At 36.7% G+C, this 22,718-nt stretch overlaps 1 protein-coding gene across 2 annotated transcripts; it reads left to right on the forward strand.

Annotated features, from left to right (window-relative positions):
- The first annotated feature begins 7,888 nt into the window (after nt 1-7,888).
- KERA (keratocan) lies at nt 7,889-16,056 on the forward strand. Of its 2 annotated transcripts, XM_051628629.1 has the most exons (4): nt 7,910-7,947; nt 8,068-8,162; nt 9,459-10,351; nt 15,884-16,056. In XM_051628629.1, the coding sequence occupies exons 3-4, from the start codon at nt 9,466-9,468 to the stop codon at nt 16,054-16,056; spliced, it is 1,059 nt and encodes a 352-aa protein (XP_051484589.1). In that variant the 5' UTR covers nt 7,910-7,947; nt 8,068-8,162; nt 9,459-9,465. The 2 variants fall into 2 exon arrangements, with proteins under 2 accessions (XP_051484581.1, XP_051484589.1); XM_051628621.1 differs by lacking the exon at nt 8,068-8,162 and having other exon boundaries at nt 7,889-7,947.
- The last annotated feature ends 6,662 nt before the right edge of the window (nt 16,057-22,718 follow it).

The raw sequence follows: 22,718 nt of genomic DNA on the forward strand, positions 1-22,718 counted from the left end.
AAGCTATATGAAGGTGTTAGGCATATAACCAGGAGCTAAAGATTTCAGTTGACAGCAGTACTGAGAAAAATTTTGCTTTGCTAGTCTTTGGTGTTATAAACCATGATTCTTTGTGGGTGCAACCCACAAAAAGCGAAGTTTTTTGAGGGAGTTGTGTTTCTTTTCAGAATTTGAAATCTTAATCTGCAGATCAGAAAACACAGCATTTTAAAAAGTCTTGATTACCTGAATAATTATTATTTAAGTATAATCCCCCTTATGCAGTACAGTTGCGAGCCAGCAGCCTCTAGCCTCTGTGGGGAAGAAAAGGAACCATTTCCCACAAGTACCTCTGTGGAACAGCACACCTTTTTATTCTGAAATTGTAGACAAAGGAGGAAAAATGTCTTAATCAGAAGGCAGTGAAGAAATGAGGCAAATGCATGAAAGGAGAAACCTTTTTTATAGTCCAGATGACAGAGTGGAAGCATGGGGATTTGGTCAAATACACTTGACTTCAAAACAAGTGGAAAGTTTTATTTTGGAAAAATGTACTACTGTTCTGACAAGAGTGCAGATCAAACCCACCTCACACAGAAGGATACATAGGATCACAGAGGTTTTTATTCCCTCCAATAAAGCAAAAAATGACATTTTGAACAACAGTTTGTAAATCCATTGTTATGAGATGTTTAAAAATATCTTAAAAATGTTCATGAAAAAAATCCCACATTGTTTAAAATACTTTGTAAGTGATACCTGTACCTTCTGTCAGAGCTGGTTACAACAGTTAAACACCATAAGATCATTCTCATTAACATACAGGTCAGGTTTTTATACTTGCAGAGAGATCCCTACTAGAGTATATCAGCACCAAAGGTGGGAAAAAAAAACCCCAAATATTTTCTCAGAATCAGAGCCTAGAGTTGTTTTGTTTTGTTTTTTTTGTTCCCTAAGGGACAGCCATGAACACTGGTGAGAGAAAACAAGCTAAGTTTAGGATACCAAAGTGAATTATAGCACTGTCTTTACCATAAAACATAACTAGCTGCTTAACAGTACAAAATTTCCTGACTGTAGGCTTCTGTCTTTCATGAGACTTGCAAAACCTCATGCCTCTCATATCCCTTGAGGACCTCCTTGTCAGGTGCACCTTGCAGTCCACCTCTGGGCACAGCTGCACTGGTTGCAAGGCAGGTAATACACTTTCTTAATACACAGCTGGACTCCTCACTCAGCCTGATTCACCAGCACTCAGAAGAGAAAGACAGTACTGTATCATTGACCTGGAGAGTTTCCATGCTAGTATGGAGGTTGCTGCCCCTCCTGCTGCCCCTGCTGTAGCTCAGTCAGTTCTTGTATTGCTCCATTAGCACAAGGGTTTATGGCTAAGGAGGTGACTGAGTTAATGTGTAGCCTTTGGACCTGGAAAGAGAAAGGGCTGTTAGGCTTAATTATTTGGGAAGCTGTGCCGTGCAAAAGAGCATTTTTGTCTTTATGTCTTGTCTCCTAGCATGGGGTAAAGTGTACAAGACAGCAGTGTTATCTGGTCAATCTGACTAGAGCACATATTCCAAAAAGAGTAAAGGTGCTTTGGAATATATTGAATAATAACTGTAATATTTATGTATGTATATATATATATATATATATAAAAACCTGTAATATTTCTGTTGAAGAGAACGCTTTTTTCAAAACATGTGTAAGGCTTCAAAGAGAAGCACTGGAAGTCTTTAGAAATTTCTTAGCTTATAAACAAATTTAATAATAATCTGTTCTCAAGATAAACCAGGCCAAGTGCTGTCTTACAAAATTCCTGTTTTCATCAACTTTCCAGTATCTCATCATGTGCATCTGCCATCCATCTTGCTTCGCAGGCTGGATTCCAAACTGGATCCAAGATGAACAAATGTCTCCTGAACTTCACATTTAGGCTTCATTATGACATTTTGCTACCAAAAAAATAAACAGTAAGACTAATAAGTTACCAAATATATGTACAATGTCACATTGATTTAAAGAAGAATTCTTTATTTCAGGTATTAAAATGAGATGTTTTTATTCAGATTCCTAATTTGGGTAAGAAAAGGAATCCACTGCAGTATTTTCATTCCCACCCTAAATTCAAAAGGATGACAGGTGTGTTGCTCCTAATGAAAACCACAGCCCTGAGATGAGGTGTATATTATGCACAGAGTGCAGAAAGGAGCTAGGTATTTTCCTCTGGGACTCACAGCAGCCAGCTTGATGAGTCAGGAATCATCTAAGATAAGTGTAGGCAAGGCTGGAACACAGCTTTGACCAGGGCCTCTGGAGTGCTGAATGGTGCTTGGATAGGGATAGATGCATGAATTCTCCCTGGAGCTGGGCTGCAGAGATACCTTCAAAGTAAAAGGTGGTGTCAACTAACACCAGTGTGCTGGGTGTCGAGGACTTTCATCTATAGTACAAAGACTTATTTTCAACATGTTCCATCTGAAAGGATAATTAGTGACTGGAGTATTTATGGTGAGTGCGACTCTAGCTTCAAGTCAGGACTTGAAGAAAACTTGAGTGCTTTGGCAAATGCCAACCCTCAAAAATTATGACCAATGTGACAGCTTAAGAAAAAAAATATCACATATGCTAATGTTTAATTCCAGTATTTCCCAAGAGTATCTGTATTAAAAATTGGAACACAAAATACTACAATTAATGGAAAATTAAACGAGGGCTGGGTTTTCATATAGCTTATGCCATTTGGCTTTTCTTTTTAAATGTTAAAAAAGCAACCGAGCCTTGAATTTCTAATCTGGCAGAATCACTATAGCAGAGCTTTATTATAAGGAGACCAAAATATTTTGTATCATTAACTTGTGGGACTGCTCTTTAATGAAACCCTTGTCATTTATTTTAGAGGACAGACCTTTCTAGAAGTTGAAGCTTCTCAGAATACACCATCTTATTGTGGAAATCTGAAATGAAGACAAATTCAAGTATTTCTGGGCTTTTTTAATGACAGAATAAAATAACAAAAGTAACACTAACACCTCACAGCCTATTTTCACGATCTTTATGTTATTTTACAATATCTAATCCATTATGATTTACTTTTCAAATTGCAGATTTACAAAATGGGCATTGGATGAGTAACCCATGTTTTAATTTGCTTGGAATTATTAATAATCTAAATAGTCACATGCAGGCCCAAGCACTCAACATATGTGTGTAACTGAAAAATGGATGTTAGATAATTAATTTCAAATACATTTAGCATATAGTTTTGCACATCTAGCATTTCAGGAATTGGCTTTCTGGGTATAAGAGATTTTGTTTCAGTGTTGAAATTTTTGAAAGTATAAAAACAAATTAAGCTAAGAGATTGAGAGCCACATTTACATAGTATGTAAACTAAACCTAGCTAGCCAAGATAAATACCAGATCTTGGCATTGTGTCATGGAACCTTTATGGTGTCACTGCTGTAAAGAGCTCAAAATAGAGAGAGAAACGGAATAGACAGCCAAAGAATTCCTTAATGAAGCATATTTAGGAGAGCACTATATTTCCCATAAAAGCTGAACCCTTTTCCATAGTTACTGTGTTCTGAAATGTGTGGCTCTTCAAGGATCTCTAAGCTGAGCTATGCAGTTCTCACTGTGCTTTTAGAAAGGGAGTGAAGATGTGCAGAAATTAAACTGCTAGAATTTTGTTCCTGGACTTTTAGAATGAGATCTCATCTTTCTAAGTCATATATAAATTAGGGATCAGGTGACATTTACATTTCACAAATAAAGCCAGCCCAACACTTACATGATTCCTTTAAACAATGTCTCCTAATGTGAAAAATCCACAGGTAAACTACTTGTGTTTTAGCTGCCTGCATACACACTGAAATGCCTATTTAAATAAGAGATGCAATTTCTCCCTCTGAGAGATCTAGGCAAGCAATTCTAGGCTTCAAGGAGAGATGCGGATCTCCTCCTCCTAAGTCTGGGTTTTTTGTTGGGTTTTTTTGTGTTTGTTTCTTTTTCACCAGGAATGATTTAGAGTAAAATGCATCTGTAGGAAAAGGGTCTGGAGCATCTGTGCTGGACCTTTTGATCTGCCTGTGCTGTCCTTTGGACTAACTTGAAGGGCTCACTCATCTGCTTCATTTTAGACTCTTGGTCTTGCTGACATTTTGTGTCTTCTTTTTAAGTGGAGTAGTAGATATTATTAATTGTCATATCACTGGTGATCAGAGAACTGTTTGGATGAGACATTTTTTCTTTGTGGCTCTGAAGAAAACTCACGAGTTTCCTACTCTCCATTTAAAGCAACAATGCAAAAAAGAGGTAGAGAACAATAGTACATGAGAATCTTCAGAAGTAAAAGACGCAAAGTGAACCATAGGTAAATGCAACCATCTGCCTTAAGTGGTCTGCAAGGTTGTCTGGAGCTATGAATAGAGTATATAATGAAGGTTGCATAAACTGGATTTACTCTCTTCAGGTTTTGAAGCATAACATTTTCTCTGGTCAACATGAAGGGAATTTAAAAGCATGTTTCATAAAATCTGATTGTTCCTCGGAGCAAGACATCTATCATTTTAGTAAAGTAGTAGCACCCACACTGCATGGCAACTTTTCCTAAATGGAGCAACTCACAGGGTTAGTGAATTAGCTCTGCTTGCAGTATACTCCTGGGTTTACTGGTGATGAACTATACATATGCTTGATGTTTAACAGACCTTGCTTCATATTAAATCTGAGACATATGGCAGCCATTACTAGTAGAAAGCAATGCATTTTTTCACTCTCAGCAGCTTGATGCTAAAACAGAACAACAGTTCTTGCAGCACTCCCAGTTGTCCATATGTCCTCCCAATGGGTCTTTCTGGTCTATATTTTAAGCTCTTCTAGTCTTTCTCAAGCTGTGGGCTGTTCCAGTCTTAAACATGTATATCACTCTTTTCAAGGAGATGTTACTACCCTCTGCAGATGTTAGTTCTCACTTTTTGATTTTCTTTTAATACAGATACTCTTATTGAATTGATTGAAAATGTGGATTGCCAGGAGACCTGTGGAGCAAAAATCCTGTAATAGCTTGACACATCTTCCTCAAATTAGAATAGTCCCAACAGTATCTTTTAAAAGGTCTCCAAAATTCACAGTGGGCATTCACAGTATTTTTACTGTAATAATTTTTCCACTTCCTTTTATTGCCATGCAAATACCTTTCATTCTATTACTTTTTGGGAGACTGTTCATGATCTCAGGAGCAGTTTGTGTTTCACTAACATTTGCCTTTGATTGCTCAGTTTCACAAGTTAAAAATTACCACATTAACACAAAATTCTTAGCCCCCTTTTACTGAAAATAGTGCCCTGGAAAGTGTCTTAGGTTGGATAGTCAAAACAAAAAGCCTCCCAAACCATTAGTAATTTTTAGAATTCTTGGCTCTCATCTTTTATTAGTCTGTAAAACTTTATCACCATATATTGTACCCTTTAAATAATAAATAGTAACACCAGATGATGGAGGACTGAACAAAACAAATGCATGATGGAGGATATGTGTGTAATCCTGAAGGTTCCATGGAAAACAGGCCTTCCTGCAAAGTCTGCTTGGGCACCCAAGCAATGACTTGTTCATACAGAGATCTTTCCAAAGTGTTCGAGTGCACATGGGAATACATATTCTAGTCATCTCACAGTTTCTTCCAGATTTTGAGGATCTTTCTTGTAATTTTCTTCCTGCTCTTTGTTTGGATCAGAAGAAATTAAAATTCACATTATTAAGAAAGTCTTAGAGAATGTTTTTGCTGTTTTCTTCTCCTAGTGAAGAATAGCTTCTTTGAACAGAATGGCAGAATATGCGATTGATAAGGATCTAATACCTGGCCTCCAGATCCACAAAGAACAGACTGACTTGCCTCTCCCTTGCTCAACAGCAGTCTGTAGAAATAGTCCCACTGCCTGTCACAACATAACCAAGTCCCTCTGTCAGTGACTGCTGTGATAACATAACAAACATCTGTAGATGATTGGAGGTTAAAGGATAAATTCAGAATCCCATGAAGCATAAGATAAATCAAGCTTCCTTTTTTTGCTAAATGTGCAACACCTGTCAAGTTGCACTTAAGTGTGTCACATCAGGTATCTGCCACCAGGACTCACTATTTTGAACCCTTCAGTATAACAGTTGTGAAGTTTCTGAAATCTTCTTTAATGGTAAACAGATCCCAGTGCCTCCATATCCTCTCTACATACTCTGTGAAGATTTAGCATAAGTGCAAACCAGTTTTACACTGATGTGCCTGGCTTGTATCTTGCAGATGCACTGTTCATAGTGAAGCTTCTTGAGTTTGCTCACAACTGAATACACAACTATTTCCACCTCATACAGCCCTACTTCTGTCTCTACCCACCTCTCTCTGATGAACGCCACCTGATAGAATTCCTTGTCATGAACGTGTGGTGCTAGGTCTGCTGTGGGAGGTCAAAGGAAACATTTTAATGCCTATATTACATCTGATTTTTGTGCTTATGTTTAGTACATCTGCTTAAAGCCGGTACTTTTATTTCTAAGGTAGATGTAAATTAATTTCATCTTTGTTGAACTTTTGAAATATTCAGCTAAGAATGCATAAAGGAATCAATTTTATACAAGGCTTATAAGAACGCCCTAGTAGTCTCTAAGAGATGTTGAAAGGTCTGGAATTCTAGTAGAGTGAAACATTTATTCACATTTTATTTTTAAGCACATAATTAAGCCATCTAAAACTTAGTGGCAGTTTGGATGTATTTCTTCCTAAATAAAAAAACAAGGTAGTACAAACATATACTTAGGAAAAAAATGTTATCACATGTTTAACATTAGCCTTGCTGAAGTCAGTGAAAGCTGCTCATGTACTTCAGAGTTGTTTTCCTTTTTTTAATTATTTATCTTTTCTGTCTACTGTATTTTTAAACTTCATTTGAGACATTCTTAGTTTAGGAAGTAACGTATTAAACATTATCAGATAAGTCGTTACAACTTTTATGGTTAAAATAAGTTAGATTAAACTGAATAGAAGATATAAATATTTTTATAACTAATATGAATTTATAAAATTTACCAGGATATATTTTGTTTTCAGTATTTTCATTAGCTTTTTTCTTGTAAACACTTATGCCATTGTTCTGGCTTAGAACATGGTTAGTTTTCCTGATATTTAGTTGTTACTTTAAGTTTGGACTAAAAGAGAAAACTAAAATCCTCCAAAATATTTAATGTGAGAAATATGTGTCTATGCCCCGGATAGAAAGTTGTCTGGAAAGTGTTTACTTTAGATCAATGATAAAACAAGACAATTAGTTGGTGCCTTGATAATTAAAACCAGACCTCACTGCAGGAGGCACTGGAGAGTACGACAACTTTGTAAAAACATATGTAAATGTCTCTCTGAAAAAAAAGGAAAAGGCATGGTTTAATCTTTAAAGAAATGAAAATATGTTAATGGAAAATTCTTAGCAAATGCTTTAGCTTTCTTCTCCTAATCAAGAATTAGGTCTTTAAATGGCATGGCAGCATCTGCATTTGATAGAAATCAAATAAAATACTTCCGTAGAAACAGATGGCACTGTTTTTAATTCTTTGTGGCCAGTTCAGGTATTATGAGAATGACTTATGATGTAAGCGAGCTTTGCGTGTAAAGAGTCTTCTGACCAAAAAAATTGAATAAAGGTATATTTCTTTACCTTTCCAGTTACCAGACCAGTTCCTCTCATCTGCAAAAATGTAAAAATCAAATGCCTTCAGTTCTGTGGCTGTTTGATATTAAAATCAGGATTTCCTCTCTTTTCCTGCCTAGGTGCTGAAGTGCCTTAGTTATTTTAGGGGTTAAAAGCTGTAGCCACTGATGCGTATATATTAGGCTGTATTCACAGAACAGGCTTGTAGCCTGACTCAAGCTACTACAGTCTAACAGTGACCAATAGAAAGAGAAGAAGATCCAAGAAAGCTGAGGTAAGCCCAAACTCTGAAGCAATGTCAAGTTAGAAACAATAGCTAATAAGGTGTGTGTGGCAATACATCTGGGAATACTAGCATCTACTTCAAGTTTTATATGCAATTAATTCTTAGGAGGACAGGAAGCAAACACAGTGGTTAGCAGCCAAAGGGTGTGAATTTACAGTGATTTCTAACTGGCTTCAGATAGCTCCAGGAACTTGACTAACAAGGTAAATTACCTCATTTTTTGTTTAAATGTTGTTAAGGTTACGAATATTTACATAGTGAGAAAGTGCCATTTCACTGTGTAAATTAGAGTTGTTATTCTTTAGAAAGATTTTATTTGTCCTTTTTTTGGAATGTTTCCAGATAACAGTTTTTAAAGGTTGAAGATCTCTAGGATACTGAACTTGTTACTGCTAATAAAAATGTTGAAAGCTGCTAAATTACAGCATATCAGATGCAGCAACTTAGCTGAGCTCTTAACCTTACTGGTGCATTAACCCTATGGGATAATTTGTTTTTTATTTCAGTACTATTTTTGCCAAAACTAAGCTCCTAATTTTGACCAGCTAACAGTTTCTTGTCTCTGCATTGCAAAATGCTTGCTAGCTTAGACCATAAAGCAAGCAAGATAACAGAGTTTGAGAAGCACTGGTTTTGTGCTACATAAACATGTCCTTTGGGAGCAAATTATTATTGATTATTTTGTTCATAACTTAATAGTGGAAGAGGCTAAACAAAACAATTAAATAGGTAAAATGTATACAAGATATATGAGCATATATTATATAATCTGTTTAAGACTTATTTTTGTGTCATTTAGATATTGCATTTATTTTGGCTGTTTGCTTTAGAGAAGGATATTCATAACTTTGGATATGAGAGGGTAAATAAAGGAAGGGAATGGATTACTCAAACATATTCCCTCCAAGCTTTTTAAGAACATGCCCAACAAACAGCTGTTAAAACACTCTTTGATCTTTCACTTTTCTGTGATGAGAAAAGACCCTGGAAAATCTGATCCAGATGTCATTATAATTTAAGAAAGAGGAAAAGCAGAAAAAAGAGTAAGATTATTTTCAAAAAGGAGGAACACTGAGTATAACAGTATTTATATTATCCTGATATTGATAGATTTACTGAAGATGGTACATTATATAAAGTAGTTTATAGCTCTGTACTGGAAAACCTAAAGAAATTTATAAGAAGAACTGATTTAACACAGAAAAATTATTTGTGTTCTCAAGTTCTTTGAAATGACACTTAGTAATCAGTTGAACTGGTAGGCAATGTGGAGTCTAATTTGAATCAGGAAGATGTTCTTCAACCTATTGCACTGAACTGTTTATATCTCTTCCATTATTGCTCAGTTTTTCCTTAAAACATCATAGGTAATACCACAGAGGACAGAACATGGCTGTTTATAGAGGAGATATAATTTGCTATGTAATACTGCTTTGTTAATTTAGTATGCTGTTAGAGTTCTGTTGAGAGACAGCTAATTGTTTTTCTCCCCTTCCAAGGCAAACAATGACTCTAAAAGTCTATACAAGCTTTTTGCTCTTATTCTTGGTCAATTCTGTGTGGACTCGAACTGTGAGACAAGTTTATGATGAGCTGGATCCTGGGCACTGGTCTTTCTACACTTCTGAGTGTCCACAAGAGTGCTTTTGTCCTCCTAGTTTTCCCAATGCATTATACTGTGATAGCAAAGGACTTAAAGAGATACCTCCAATCCCAGCAAGAATTTGGTACCTCTATCTTCAAAACAATCTCATTGAAACAATTTCAGAGAAGCCTTTTGTGAATGCCACTCACCTGAGATGGATAAATCTGAACAAGAATAAGATCACCAACAGTGGAATTGAGAGTGGTGTGCTGAGCAAGCTGAAAAGGCTGCTTTACTTATTCCTTGAAGATAATGAATTGGAAGAGGTGCCTTCCCCATTACCAGTGGGCCTGGAGCAGCTAAGACTGGCTAGAAACAAGATCTCCAGGATCCCAGAAGGAGTCTTCAGCAACTTGGAAAACCTTACCATGTTAGATCTGCACCAGAACAGTTTGTTGGACAGCGCTCTTCAAAGTGACACCTTCCAGGGACTCAACAATCTCATGCAACTCAACATAGCAAAAAATTCACTCAAGAAAATGCCCTTAAGCATTCCAGCTAACACACTGCAGCTGTTCTTGGACAACAACTCCATTGAAGTGATACCAGAAAACTACTTCAGTGCAATACCAAAAGTGACTTTCCTTAGGCTGAACTACAATAAATTATCTGATGACGGTATTCCCCCAAATGGGTTTAATGTTTCATCTATTCTAGATCTACAGCTGTCTCACAACCAGCTCACAAAAATTCCACCAATCAATGCTCATCTTGAGCACCTTCACCTTGATCACAACAGGATCAAAAGTAAGTGTGAACTGACAGTATGGGATCCTGCTAAGACATAACTATTTAAAAATGTCTACTTAAATACAAAAAAACCCCACATTCTTCGGAATAAAAAGATTCAAAATGTGCTGTAGATTATAGGGAGATAAGCAAGAGGCTCCCACAGGCCATTATTCAAGTCAGGTCTAAAATATGACAACCAAGTATGTGCATGGAAATAATACTAAATGTGAAAAGTGTTCATATGCACACAGTTCTGCTATTAGCACTACTTCCTGATTCACCCAGCTACAATGGGGATGTGGTGTTAGGGACACTGGGCAAAATATCTATTCAGTAAGTGTTACAGACCTTAAATCCTCTGTTTCACTCCAAAAGCCAAAATCAAAGTGATGACTTTCTACTGCACAGAAAGTAATCACATCTCTGTATTTTTCTTCCTGTCATGGTGATTTAATTAAATAAGTGGTTCCTTACTCCTGTCATTTGTGTCACTGTAGTTCACAAAGAAGCTAAAGATAATGGTTTGGATCCTGTCTGAAACAACGACTTGTCAAAGGATGATACTTAGTAATTCAGGTTAATTCACCGCATTTGCAAAACAAATGTATGAAACCTTGTAAGGATAAAACAATTTTGTATATCTGGCACATATGCAAGTAAGTGGTCTGCAAGAAGTCTAACAGTTAATTAGATTTAGGGCTTACTGCTTATGTTGTTAGTAAACATATTTAATTGCCCCTTGGTTACAAAAGGATCTATTTTAATTGCTTCACTGCAGGGCCTCAGATGCAGACCTTCTCTCCTGCCACTTTAAGTGGACTCTAAATTGAAATAAGTGGAATGTAACCTATCCAGTTTAAGAAGTGTTTTGTGCCTAGGTAGTATTTAAACTGTAGCCAGGTTAACTTCATTTTCTGAATAAGTTTTAAAAAGATTAAAACCACAAAAATCAACCTATGTAGTATGTGCAAACTCAAGTAACATTCTCCAATGACACGTGGGTACCAATGTGAATAAATCACAAGAGTTTTCCACAAGCCTTATATTACTTAATGCCTTTACCACTTTTCAGAATTAATCACTAACTTAAGTCCAATGTTGCTCTTAATTGAAATAGATAGATAGATAGATAGATAGATAGATAGATAGATAGATAGATAGATAGATAGATAGATAATTGTTTCTCACTAACTACATATAAAGTAGTCAAAAATATTAAAGGCAACCTAACACCTTAAATGAAATGCAGGTATTACATAAGGCACATTCTACCACATAGCATAATTTTTTAAGAGGTAAGAGCTAACAACTTAGTCCTCATGAGTTACTGTTTCAATAAATGATATTTCAAATGGCCTTCAGAATCTCAAACAAGGAATGTAATTCCATCAGGGAGGAGTAATAAAATGTGGCATTAATCCTGCAGATTGCTTTTGCTGTCTTAAACCCAAGAAGCTGATGATCAGTGATTATTTTAAGATAATCAATGTAAAAGATTAGGAAAAAAAAAAAAACAACAAACTGTAAAATTGTGTATGTGTTTTCTCCACAAAAGTTTATTTTTACATGTGCAATACAAGCCCTTTTTATGATACTAATTCTTAGATATCCCTGCATACCTTCCAAGTGCTGCTTTATTATTTCTTGGTAGTTCATAGTTACGCTTCTGGCATTGCAGCTCAGACATAAAAATTTCTGCGTAACTACTGTTTGCTTACCTTTTTTGTATATTTTTATTTGTATATTTTTATTTGTATAACATCCATTACTCATATAAATCCAAGGCCTTGTGTTTCCAGAAACCATTTATGAATACACAAGGCAACATCTTGAAGGCCAGTGAAGTAAATTATAGCTTCAAAATGGGCCTAAGTGGAAACAGGATCTTGCTTGTGGTCCCTTCTCCAAGGATCTCAATGTGCAGAGGGAAAAAGGCACTTGAAATTTGGAAGCAAAATCAGCATAACCCCAAAACTAATGATGTCTATATCAGATACACACCACTCTTTCCCCATGGCATTTTAAACTGCACATATCTATTTATGAGCAACACATGTAAGGCTCTGGGGAGTTGTCAAATTATGGAAAAGTCAGTGTTAGAGGAAGCAAAAAGAAGAGAAGGCATGAAATGATCATGCAGCATGTGAGCTAGGGAAAGCTAGTGGTATTACAGTGCTATCGAAGGAGCAATAAAAGGGAGTGAACAGTAAGTTGTTCAAGAGCAACACCAGGAGACTGAGATAGCTCCTCTGAACTAGTACTACTCCACATGTAGAGAAAGGGAAAAGTCCTTGGTCCAAGCAGCAATACTAATCTATCAGAATCCACTACAGGATATTCGGAAAGAAATGGTTGAAGTTACAGATCCTGACTTGTTGTCAGACCCCTGTTCTATACCTTGTACTGGCTTCTTTGCCTGAAAAGCCCAGAAAGGTACACATTTCCAGGCTGACCCATGGCTCCTGCAGTTAAATACTATATGAAAAGGAGAGAAGGAGTCCAACTATTCGAGTTGGACTACACTGAGGACCAGTAGAGTTTACAAGAATAGAACAGAAATACCCTCACATTCATATATGTCAGATCACATGTATCTTCTAGATCAACTTACTTTCTGAATATTTCTAAATTAAGTTTTACTGGAAAAGGAACTGGATCTTCTGCAGTTCTTCAGCAGACGTGCAGTTTTAGCCATTAGTGAGAACATCTTCTGCACTTTTCCCTACAGCAGCTCCAGAGTTGCATTTTTAAATATTACACCATTTAAGAATACTGTTGACAACAGGTGGAAGTCATGTTATTTGAATTAACCATGTTAGATTTTTTTATCTAGTTTGGGTTAGTTATACAGACCACAGTTAATCCCATCTTAAGGGGCTGTGAGTCATCTTTTGGAAGAGTCTCTCTCCAGAGTTTATAAGCAGAGTCCAAATAGTTTACTTAGACTGACATTGACTTTCCACATAGGTCAATTAATGTAGGGTGAATTGTACTCATGCAGACAGTTGCCCTGTCCCTTCTGCTTGAGTAAAATTCAGCAGTATGCCCATGAACAGGACTGCAAGAGGAGAGGAGAGAGACAGGTTTTTACTCTTCTGATAGTCTGGGTAGGATTTACTGCTCATGGAAAGAGAAAAATAAAAAAACAAACCACTTCATATCACACATCATCAGGAAATAACTTCTTCATAGGTGGCCTGTGGTTAGATAAATGCTGCCTCACTGTAAGGTTGGAATAATTAATCCAGTGAAAACTAGTTCAGTGTGATAGTTTCTAGGTCAAAGAATGCAGAGATTTAGAACACACTTGAAGCCATCTTGTCTCCTAAGAACCTAAAAAGGCAGATATTTTCTGCTACACAGTGTTGATTCTCTTGTGAAACCTCACTCTCAAGCTTTTTGCTTTGCAGCTTCACACATAAAAATAAGTTGCAGCTTGTTTCCTCCAAGAATATCAAATGCTTCACAAACATTAATCAAATGTTACAGCAGAGGCAAGAACATTTTGATATCAAGGATCTGATAAAAGTTTTAGGCCTTGGCCAACTGGATGTACTTATCTAGTTCTCATGAAGAAGATAAAGTCCATTTCCAAGTTGCTGCAAACATCTGGGCAGTTTTTCAAAATAGGGTGGTTTGGTTTTACTCTCTTGGGAAAAAAAAAATAATAATAAAGTTGTTTGTTTGGGTTTTTTTCATCATAAGGTTGAAACAATTTTGGAGATTGTAATCAAAAGATGTGTGCATATTATCATTACTAAATATAAGAGGAGAAAAAATGGTAGAAAGCTTTTCCTGGTTTTGAGCTGCTAAAAATATTGTGTAAAAAAAAAAGCTGTTACACACACATTTTCTATTCTTTCATTTTTTGCTGGTGGTCTGGGCCCAACAAGATCCTCAAGCAGTCATAACAATCACTAAATACCATAATCTGAACAACAGAAATAATTTAATTTTTTTTATAAACAAATGCCTTTTCAGTGCTTTCTAGAATAAGGCCATTTTGAGTTTGAAATAGGGTAGCAGCAGCCTCTCTATTCAACACAGAATATATAATATAAAAAGCATTCTATCCAAGTTACAGTGCAGAGGCGACTTAGGGGAGACAGTGTAAGGAACCAAATCTATTCCATTTTTCTGAAAATGGATATTGATTTAAGCCATACTTTCAAACTGTATATGAACAGAAACAAACTATGTGTGATTAATAAAGATTTGTATGCTTTCACATTAGGAAGGAAAAGATCCCATTGCACAATGATATATTCTTACAGTTAAAACCAACTGTACTGAAGAATTCCAGAGAACCGGAAAGTACAGATGTTAAAAGTTACAGACACTACAAAAACCTCCACAGATTCAATACTGTTATCATTTTGAATGCAAGATCTTAATTGTGGAAAATTATAATCTAAGATTAATGTACTGTCATTGCAATAAGATGTTCAAAATCCCTCAGGCATTAACCTTGTTCTGTTCTCTCTGAGAGCAAAGAGCTATTTATCAGTGAATAGTTGAGACCGAGTAGTTGTCTACATTAGATTTGTCTCTGTCCAAGGTAAAATTAGCAAGGTCCTGCACCTGGATCAGCACAACCCTAGGCACAAATACGGGCTGGGGGGAGAATGGCTAGAGAGAAGTCCTGAGGAGAAGGACTTGGGGGTGGTAGTTGATGAGAAGCTCAACATGAGCTGCCAGTGAGCACTGGAGCCCAGAGAGCAACTGCATCCTGGGCTACATCAAAAGAAGTGTGGCCAGCAGGGCCAGGTAGGTGATTCTGCCCCTCTACTTTGCTATGGTCAGACCACACCTGGAATACTGTTTACAGTTCTGGAGCCCTGAGCACAAGAAAGATATGCACCTGTTGGAAAGGGTCCAGAGAGGGGCCACCAAGATGATCAAAGGCCTGGAGCACCTCTGCTATGAAGACAGGCTAAGAAAATTGGGGATGTTCAGCCTAGAGAAGAGAAAGCTCCGGGGGACCTTATAGCAGCCTTCCAGTACTTGAAGTGGCTACAGGAAAGCTGGGAAGGGGTTTTTCATCAGAGAAGATAGTGATAGGACAAGGGGTAATGGTTTTAAACTGAGAGAGGGGACATTTAGGTTAGATATTGGGAAGAAATTATTCACTATAAGAGTGGTGAGGAACTGGAATGGGTTGCCCAGGGAGGTTGTTGATGCCCCATCCATGGAGGTGTTTAAAGCCAGGCTGGATGAGGTTTTGTGCAATTTGGTCTAGAAGTAGGGTTCCCTGCTCATGGCAGGGGGGTTGGAACTTGATGATCTTTAAAGTCCCTTCCAACCTTGATGATTCTATGATTCTATGATTCTATGACCTAGAGGCATTTATTTGTAATTGCAGCACATGAAGTATATGATTCACTGATCTAGATTACATTATGTTAAGATTATTTTTTGCTTAATCAAAAAAAAAAAAAATTAATTGTGAAGTGTCTCCAGAGGAAGCCTGCTTTGTTTTCCACATTAATTATATCTACATGAACCTTTTCCATGGAAATCACCTAACATGTTGATCTACGTTTTCAGGTGTCAATGGTACTCAAATATGCCCAGTCTCAATTGCTCTAGCAGAAGAGTATGGTTTTTATGGCAACATCCCTCGCCTCCGATACCTTCGTCTTGATGGAAATGAAATTCAACCTCCAATCCCACTGGACATCATGATATGTTTCCGACTACTTCAAGCTGTTGTCATATAAATATACCACAGTGTCACTTGTGTGTTGTGAGAGAGTTAAGATACAAGTTTTGCTGGTATGAAACTTGTTCTAACTCATAAATCAAGAATTAACAGCTTTATTTTGACCTTAATTTTTTTCTTTTCTAACTTCTTTTCTACAGCTGAGAAGATTGCTCTTCTTTCAGAAGAGATTTTGGATAGACATGACAACTTTACTTAAGAATTCCTAATGCAAATATATTGACAATCATCTGTTTAAGATCTCAAATATTCCAAAGAAAATTCTTGTCTGCTTGATCTTTGTTGTCCAATGCTACAATGCCTATTCTGTTAACATCATTGCTGCAAATTGCATTTCCTTATTTTATTTTTTCATAGTAACTAACACCATGAATTTGGGTGCACTTGGCTAATTATGTATGCTAGAAAAATCATGAGTTGCATGACTACTAGTTTTCAGAACTGCCATTGTCTCAAAATAGCAACTAATGGCAAACAACCAATTAGTATGTAAATAACGCATACATTGTTGTCATCCTTTGAAGACTGATAATTTTAATGCATCAAGTATATGAGGCTCAATGTCCAAAGCAATGTACTGAATATATATCGTATGGATTAATTCAGTGTTTGAGTATAGATGGAAGACACTGATTCAACTCAAATCCAGGGACAAGTGAAGATGAGATGGAATCTTGGTCTATCAAAGTGTCAGTTTCCTTCCGTATTCCATTTCTAGCTTTGACATCATTTTTTCTGCAGCTTTGGGATAGTAATTGAATCTTTGGTTTATTTTAGTTTCTATAGAGATAAAACCAAGAACAGTAATGACTACCTATTTCTCAAAAATTAGAATGGCTAGTTAATATAATGATGATAAAGAGAAACTTAAGAAATTACATGCCTTCCTGATTATTTACTGAACTACCCAAATATCTGCATAGGAATTGTACCAGTTTAAGCATACAATCAAATCAAAGCAGTATTCAGCTATCTGCTGACTCATTACACGTGCACATAACAACACTGGGTTTCAGAGAAGTCAGGGATTTAGAAAAGAGCACATTCACAATTCGCTAACAAGGGAGATATCAGTGGGTACCTTCCATTAAATCTGGCTGTGGGGTTTTTTTCCAGTTTTTATAAGATAATATTGGGATTTCAATACACAATTTGAATATTAGAGTCAACTATTCACTGGGAGAGTTTGACATTTTTATATCTGATAGCCAGAACAGCAGACTCTCTATCCATCAGTCATTTTATTCTTCTTCTGTATGCAGGTAGAATCAATTAGTTGCTTTTTGATAGCTTGTATCTAACATTTTAAGACTGGCCTCAGTAACAAGCATTTAAAGACTACACGTGTTATAACTTTTTCTTAGAAGATGAAGCATTTTCTTAAAAGTAGGTTTTAAAAAGGATTGAGAACTGAAATTTCTAACATTCAATCTCTTTTCATCTGAAAATCAGGCCTTACTTTCCTCCAGTGCATGTATATAAATAGTCCAGAGTAGAAAGCCAGCATAGAAAGCGTCCATTCAGAAAGCCTACCACATTTATTTTTGCAGTTCTTTTTATGTGATTGCTGTGATACTTCTGCCCTTCTAGCAAAATATTTTCTGTACCTCTCTGTTCACCCTATATAAAAACCACAGATTTTAAGACTCTACAATATGTATGCATGCTTACCTATTACTTAATAATAGCATATTAATTTATTTTTTGAAAGAAATATGTGACAATGCTACTAATTAAATTATAACAAGAATTATGTGCTTATACTTGGAAATTAATTTCTAATTTAAACAAAGAACAAATACACATATTCAAAGGGAATATTCACAGGAAAATTTACATATTATTAAGATTATTTGCAGTTCTAACTAATCATACAGTTCCAGTCAAAAATTATGACCCTTTAAGGCACTATACTAAGAAAAGACTAACCTTTCCCCAAAGAGATGTCAAGCTTAAATACAAGAAGGGATGATAAAAAGAAAAAAAATCATGTAGGGGTACTGCAGCACTAAGGTACTCAGTTTCCTTGATAAAGGTATTACATGATGTAATCAGGGACACATCATCTGACTAAAAACATTTAGCAGTTTTCTCCACCACCTGGCCTGATATTAATATATTTTTCCAATCTACTGTAGGGTAGAAAACCTTATAAATTAGCTCTTCAAAGGTCAGTATTATCTTACTGCACAATCTTTGGACACTTGCAGATTGATGGTCAAGACCTGTCTCTGTCAAATCCCAGTTAATCTGTGTGAAGACAGAAAATGTTAATACAAACTTGGACGAACATTTATTGGGTTGAAGAGGTGATTCTGTTAAGTGATCTGTGTTCTACACCTTTGATGGAACCCGCTGACTCCAAATCTGGGAACTGTTTAATAAAGAGAAAATCCTAAGTATTCTAATTTAGGCTAATTTGTCCCATCTTGATTCCCTCTCTGAGTCAGCAGTACGAAGTAGAATGTAAAATAGTTATGTTACTGTAGTGATCTTCACAAGATAAATCAACCCTGCTTGGGTTTTGAGCTGCTTTATTGCATGCATGTTGCTACTTGCAAGTGTTAATATTCTTAAACATTCTGGGAAAGTTGGCAAACTTACCCCTCAGATCAAAATAGCAGGCCTAAATTGCATTATTGTGTGGAACTAAACAATGTAGGCTTTCAGCCACACCTCATTAAGTCCTTTTGTTATGCCAGAAGACTATAAAGGAAAATGTAAAACACAAGGTCCTTTTCACTATGGAGAGGATCCCTAAAACAATGTAAAAAGCATCACTGTGCTTGAAAGTCTGATACTGATTCTTCTTAACCTAAGACTGGTCTAAGACTCCCCACTAATATTTCCTGATTCAGAAAAAAGATTGCAGTCTTTTCCACTGTGAAGAGGGAGGAAGAGACCTCTCATTTGTCCTGCCTGAACCCACAGTTGTCTTCATAAAGTTGACATCTGTTTCACTTAATTGTCAGAGCACATCACAAACAGTTTTGAATGAAATATCATGTACAAAGATATTTACAAGTTTGAGAAGTTGAGAACAAAGCAGGTCACCTTAAGCACACTGCAGTTGTGGTCAATATCTAACCAAACCACAAATACCTAGTACTTCACCAGAAATGCATAATATATATGAGTTAATTTTGTAATTATGATCATTAACACAGATGTGCTATCACCTCATCCCAGTGTACAGACAGTTGCTATGTAAAGAAAAGCATTAAAGCAAAGCAAGAGGCTCAAGAACAGAGAATTATGCTGATGTTTCTGACATGTCTGCCAGCTTGATTGGAGGCTGGATGCTTGATCTATCAAAAGTTTGTATGTTTTTATAGTGCATCTGGCCCTGCAGGAACAAAAGTCCTTTACAGACACTGCCAGGATAGTTAAAAAATCAGCCACATGCATTAATGCCCCTGGTCCATAATCTTCTCTGGCATTTTCTGTTTCTTTCTCAATATTTCAAACAGTTCACTACCACTTTCTTCTTCAACATTTTAAATGAAAAACACCACCACAATCATAATCTGCACAGACGTCAGTGACCACAGGAGCTTGTATGACACTTGAAGGAAGAAACACCAATGCTAAGAGGTAAAAATTGGGAAGACAACTAGAAAGCCAATTTGCATGTTTGTAATTACCAACTCCAACACATATCCTGAAGGGATTTTCATTCACCCGTGCTGCACCCAAATGGCTTCCAGTGTTTACCACAAATATTTGCTGTCATTTTTCCATCCTAGAAAAAATATTTTATGATATTTTATTGCAGCTAGATTAATTATCTATCTGGAATCAGATTACCGTAACACCTAAACTGCTGCATTGGTTGCTGAACAGATATATCCCACTTCTGCCATGTATGGCAGAGAATCTTTGTCATTGTTGAAGTCAGCAAATAAACATCCTCCTTCTGACTGAAAGTCTACTCCATAATTGCTTTTTTTTTTTTCTTTTTTTTTTTTTTCCCCCCCTGCAGAATTGCTTACCCTTTGAAAGACAAAGAGTAGCTCTACAAGGCACCATATTGTCTGTGTAATGACACTCAGGAGTAGTACTAACCACTTCAGGTCAAGCATGTGCAGCAATATGCATCATTCACATCATGTCCTGCCCTGGCTAATTTACTTTCTGTCCCATTAGTAGAGGTAATATTGCTTCTGAGACCTGTGTTTGGCATTTTAGTACTCCTTCAAACACATCTATACTATAATGAATTTGAAAACTTTCCCAGTGCAGTTGTTTCTTAAACCCCCTCCACTGTTGCCAGCAACCTGGGTATTCTTCCTGTCTGCCAACCTATCTGCTTATCAGCTTGCTTTCGTTTTGCTTCTTCAGTGTTTTTTAGCTTAAGTATTTCAGATTTCAACTGTTTCCTGGCAGCTCAGCTGCATCTGGGTTTCTCTAGGGGCAGCACAACATGGCCTGCTGCTTGCTGCATCCATTCCTCCACCTACGCACGGGCTCTGGCCCAGGCTCATGCTGTCATGTAGATAGGGTATCTCTGGAAATCTAACTTTCCAAGGCTTTCCACCTCTGCCTCCAGTCTTAAAATTAGTGAAGAAAGTGGAATCACATCTCCCACAAACCAAAGCTGTTTCTGATTAGGGGCTGGAGCAATGAAAGTTGCATATGGAATCAGCAGCTTTCAGTACAGCTAGGATTTCCAATACATCGTTTATTCATGAAAATGCTCAATCACAGGTTTTTTTTTTAATTACTACTAAATTCAGAAAAAATAGGCAAATTATTCCAGCCATGGAAAAGAAAACAACAAAAAAACAAACCCCAAAAACTGCTCACTCTTCTTATTTAATAATCCTGTTGCTAAGACATCAGTGTAGCATGATATGCCCATCTCCAGGCAATGAAACTCTGGAATTTGTCTGAAATCGTACTCCTACTATTAGGAAGCCTATTTCAAGGAGGGTAATCTCCCTGTGGTGCTCTCCCTCTTTGCTTCAGGACTTGAAATAATCCACTGATTCGCTACCCTAGGAGTGAGGATAGGATATTGTAGGATATTATAGGATCTAGGCTCAAATCTTTGTCTGAATAGCACCAGAGTGAATTGGAGTGTAGATATTTTTTTCCCTGAGGAGGCTGTTTTGAGCACCAGACTAGAGGCTCACTCACTTTGGTGAATCCTAAAATTTGTTTCTTTTAATAACAGGATCTCCTTCAAACAAAAAAGCACTGCTTAGCAACAGATTAGGCAGGAGCTACTCTGCTGAAGTGACACCTAAAATGTCTTCTCTAAGAAAGCTGCTAGGCACAGAGCTCCAAAATTCCCTGACTCTGAATTACTGGCCAAATGGAGAAGTGAAAGCTGTTGGTGTGCTTATTTTATTAAAGTTATTTAATATCCAATTTAAAATGCAACATCAAAACATGGTGTGATGTTTATTTTCCATTTTAATAAGAAGATTAAAATCTTTAATTCCTAGTCATACATAAATACTTTTCATATTGGTCTTAACATCTAACAAATAAACAGTAAAGCCAGTTTTCTCTTCTTGAGACAACATTTCAGTTTGTTCTTTCTTTCACATTTGCATTCTGTCTGGGATCACGTAACAGACTTATCAGGTATTGAATAATACTGAGAATTACTTCAGCTGCAACATTATGCATGTCTTTAATTCTCCTCAAAGTATTAATAAGACTTGTGCCTAAATTTTTCTACTTTGATGAGCTCTGCATACAGGCTTTGTTTTTGGTGCTGTTACAACTGCAACTGTTGTCAATGTTTGTGCAAAACACCTGTGCAGGAAATACAGTGCTCCCAGGGATCCCAGTCTTTGTACGGTGCCTTCTTTCCACATAATTAGACATCCACTGCCTACCTCCTGGAGCTCTCATGGTGTTAATTCCCGGTGGTTTAATACTACCTCAACACTGAGACCTTTCCCAATGTTGGTCCTGTGAAGGATGGAGCAGGAGAAGTCCTGTTGCTTGCTGGGCTGCTTTACATGGGCCATCTGGGCTGATGGAAGAATGACAGCCTGTGGCCCTTGTGTCTGGAGGAGTTGAAGTTGGTGACTAGCAGCTCAGGGCTATGAAGAGATTGAACTGAGTGGCAGGATTCAAGGCAACAAGGGTTTAATAGCTAAAAGAAGTCTGTTGTATCACAGAGATACAGAGAAGAAAATGATCCAGCACAAGACAGACAGAGATTAAAATACAATTGGGGCAAACTTGTAGACTTACAAGTGAGATTACTCGTATAGGAGAGAAACACAGAAAAAAGTAACAATTAGCTCTGTCTGTGTAAGGATCAAGAACAATGAAAAAGAAAACTAATTCGATTTTTTATTTGTTTCAAGCTCTAGCAGTTTGGAGGATCATAATACCCACTGCAGTCCAAAAGCCCACCTGACACATTCTACCTGTCATATCAGATCCCTATAAAACTTGTATCAAATTCAGAAAAAGACAAAACTAAACTAAATCTTTGGTATATCATCAGCTCCCTGAAATGTATTTTCTTTTACAACAAATTTTACCTGAAATTTGTCAAGAAGAAATTAGGAAACAACACCTCATCTATATCAATGACACTAAATAGTCCTCTCTAGGTGGGAGTTGCATGCACTCTAGAGGGTAAATGTGCTTCTAAAATAATTGCCACACTCCTTTTCATTTTCCTTCAAGCAA

This window comes from Apus apus, chromosome 1 (genome assembly GCF_020740795.1).
Source record: "Apus apus isolate bApuApu2 chromosome 1, bApuApu2.pri.cur, whole genome shotgun sequence".
Lineage (NCBI taxonomy): Eukaryota > Metazoa > Chordata > Aves > Apodiformes > Apodidae > Apus > Apus apus.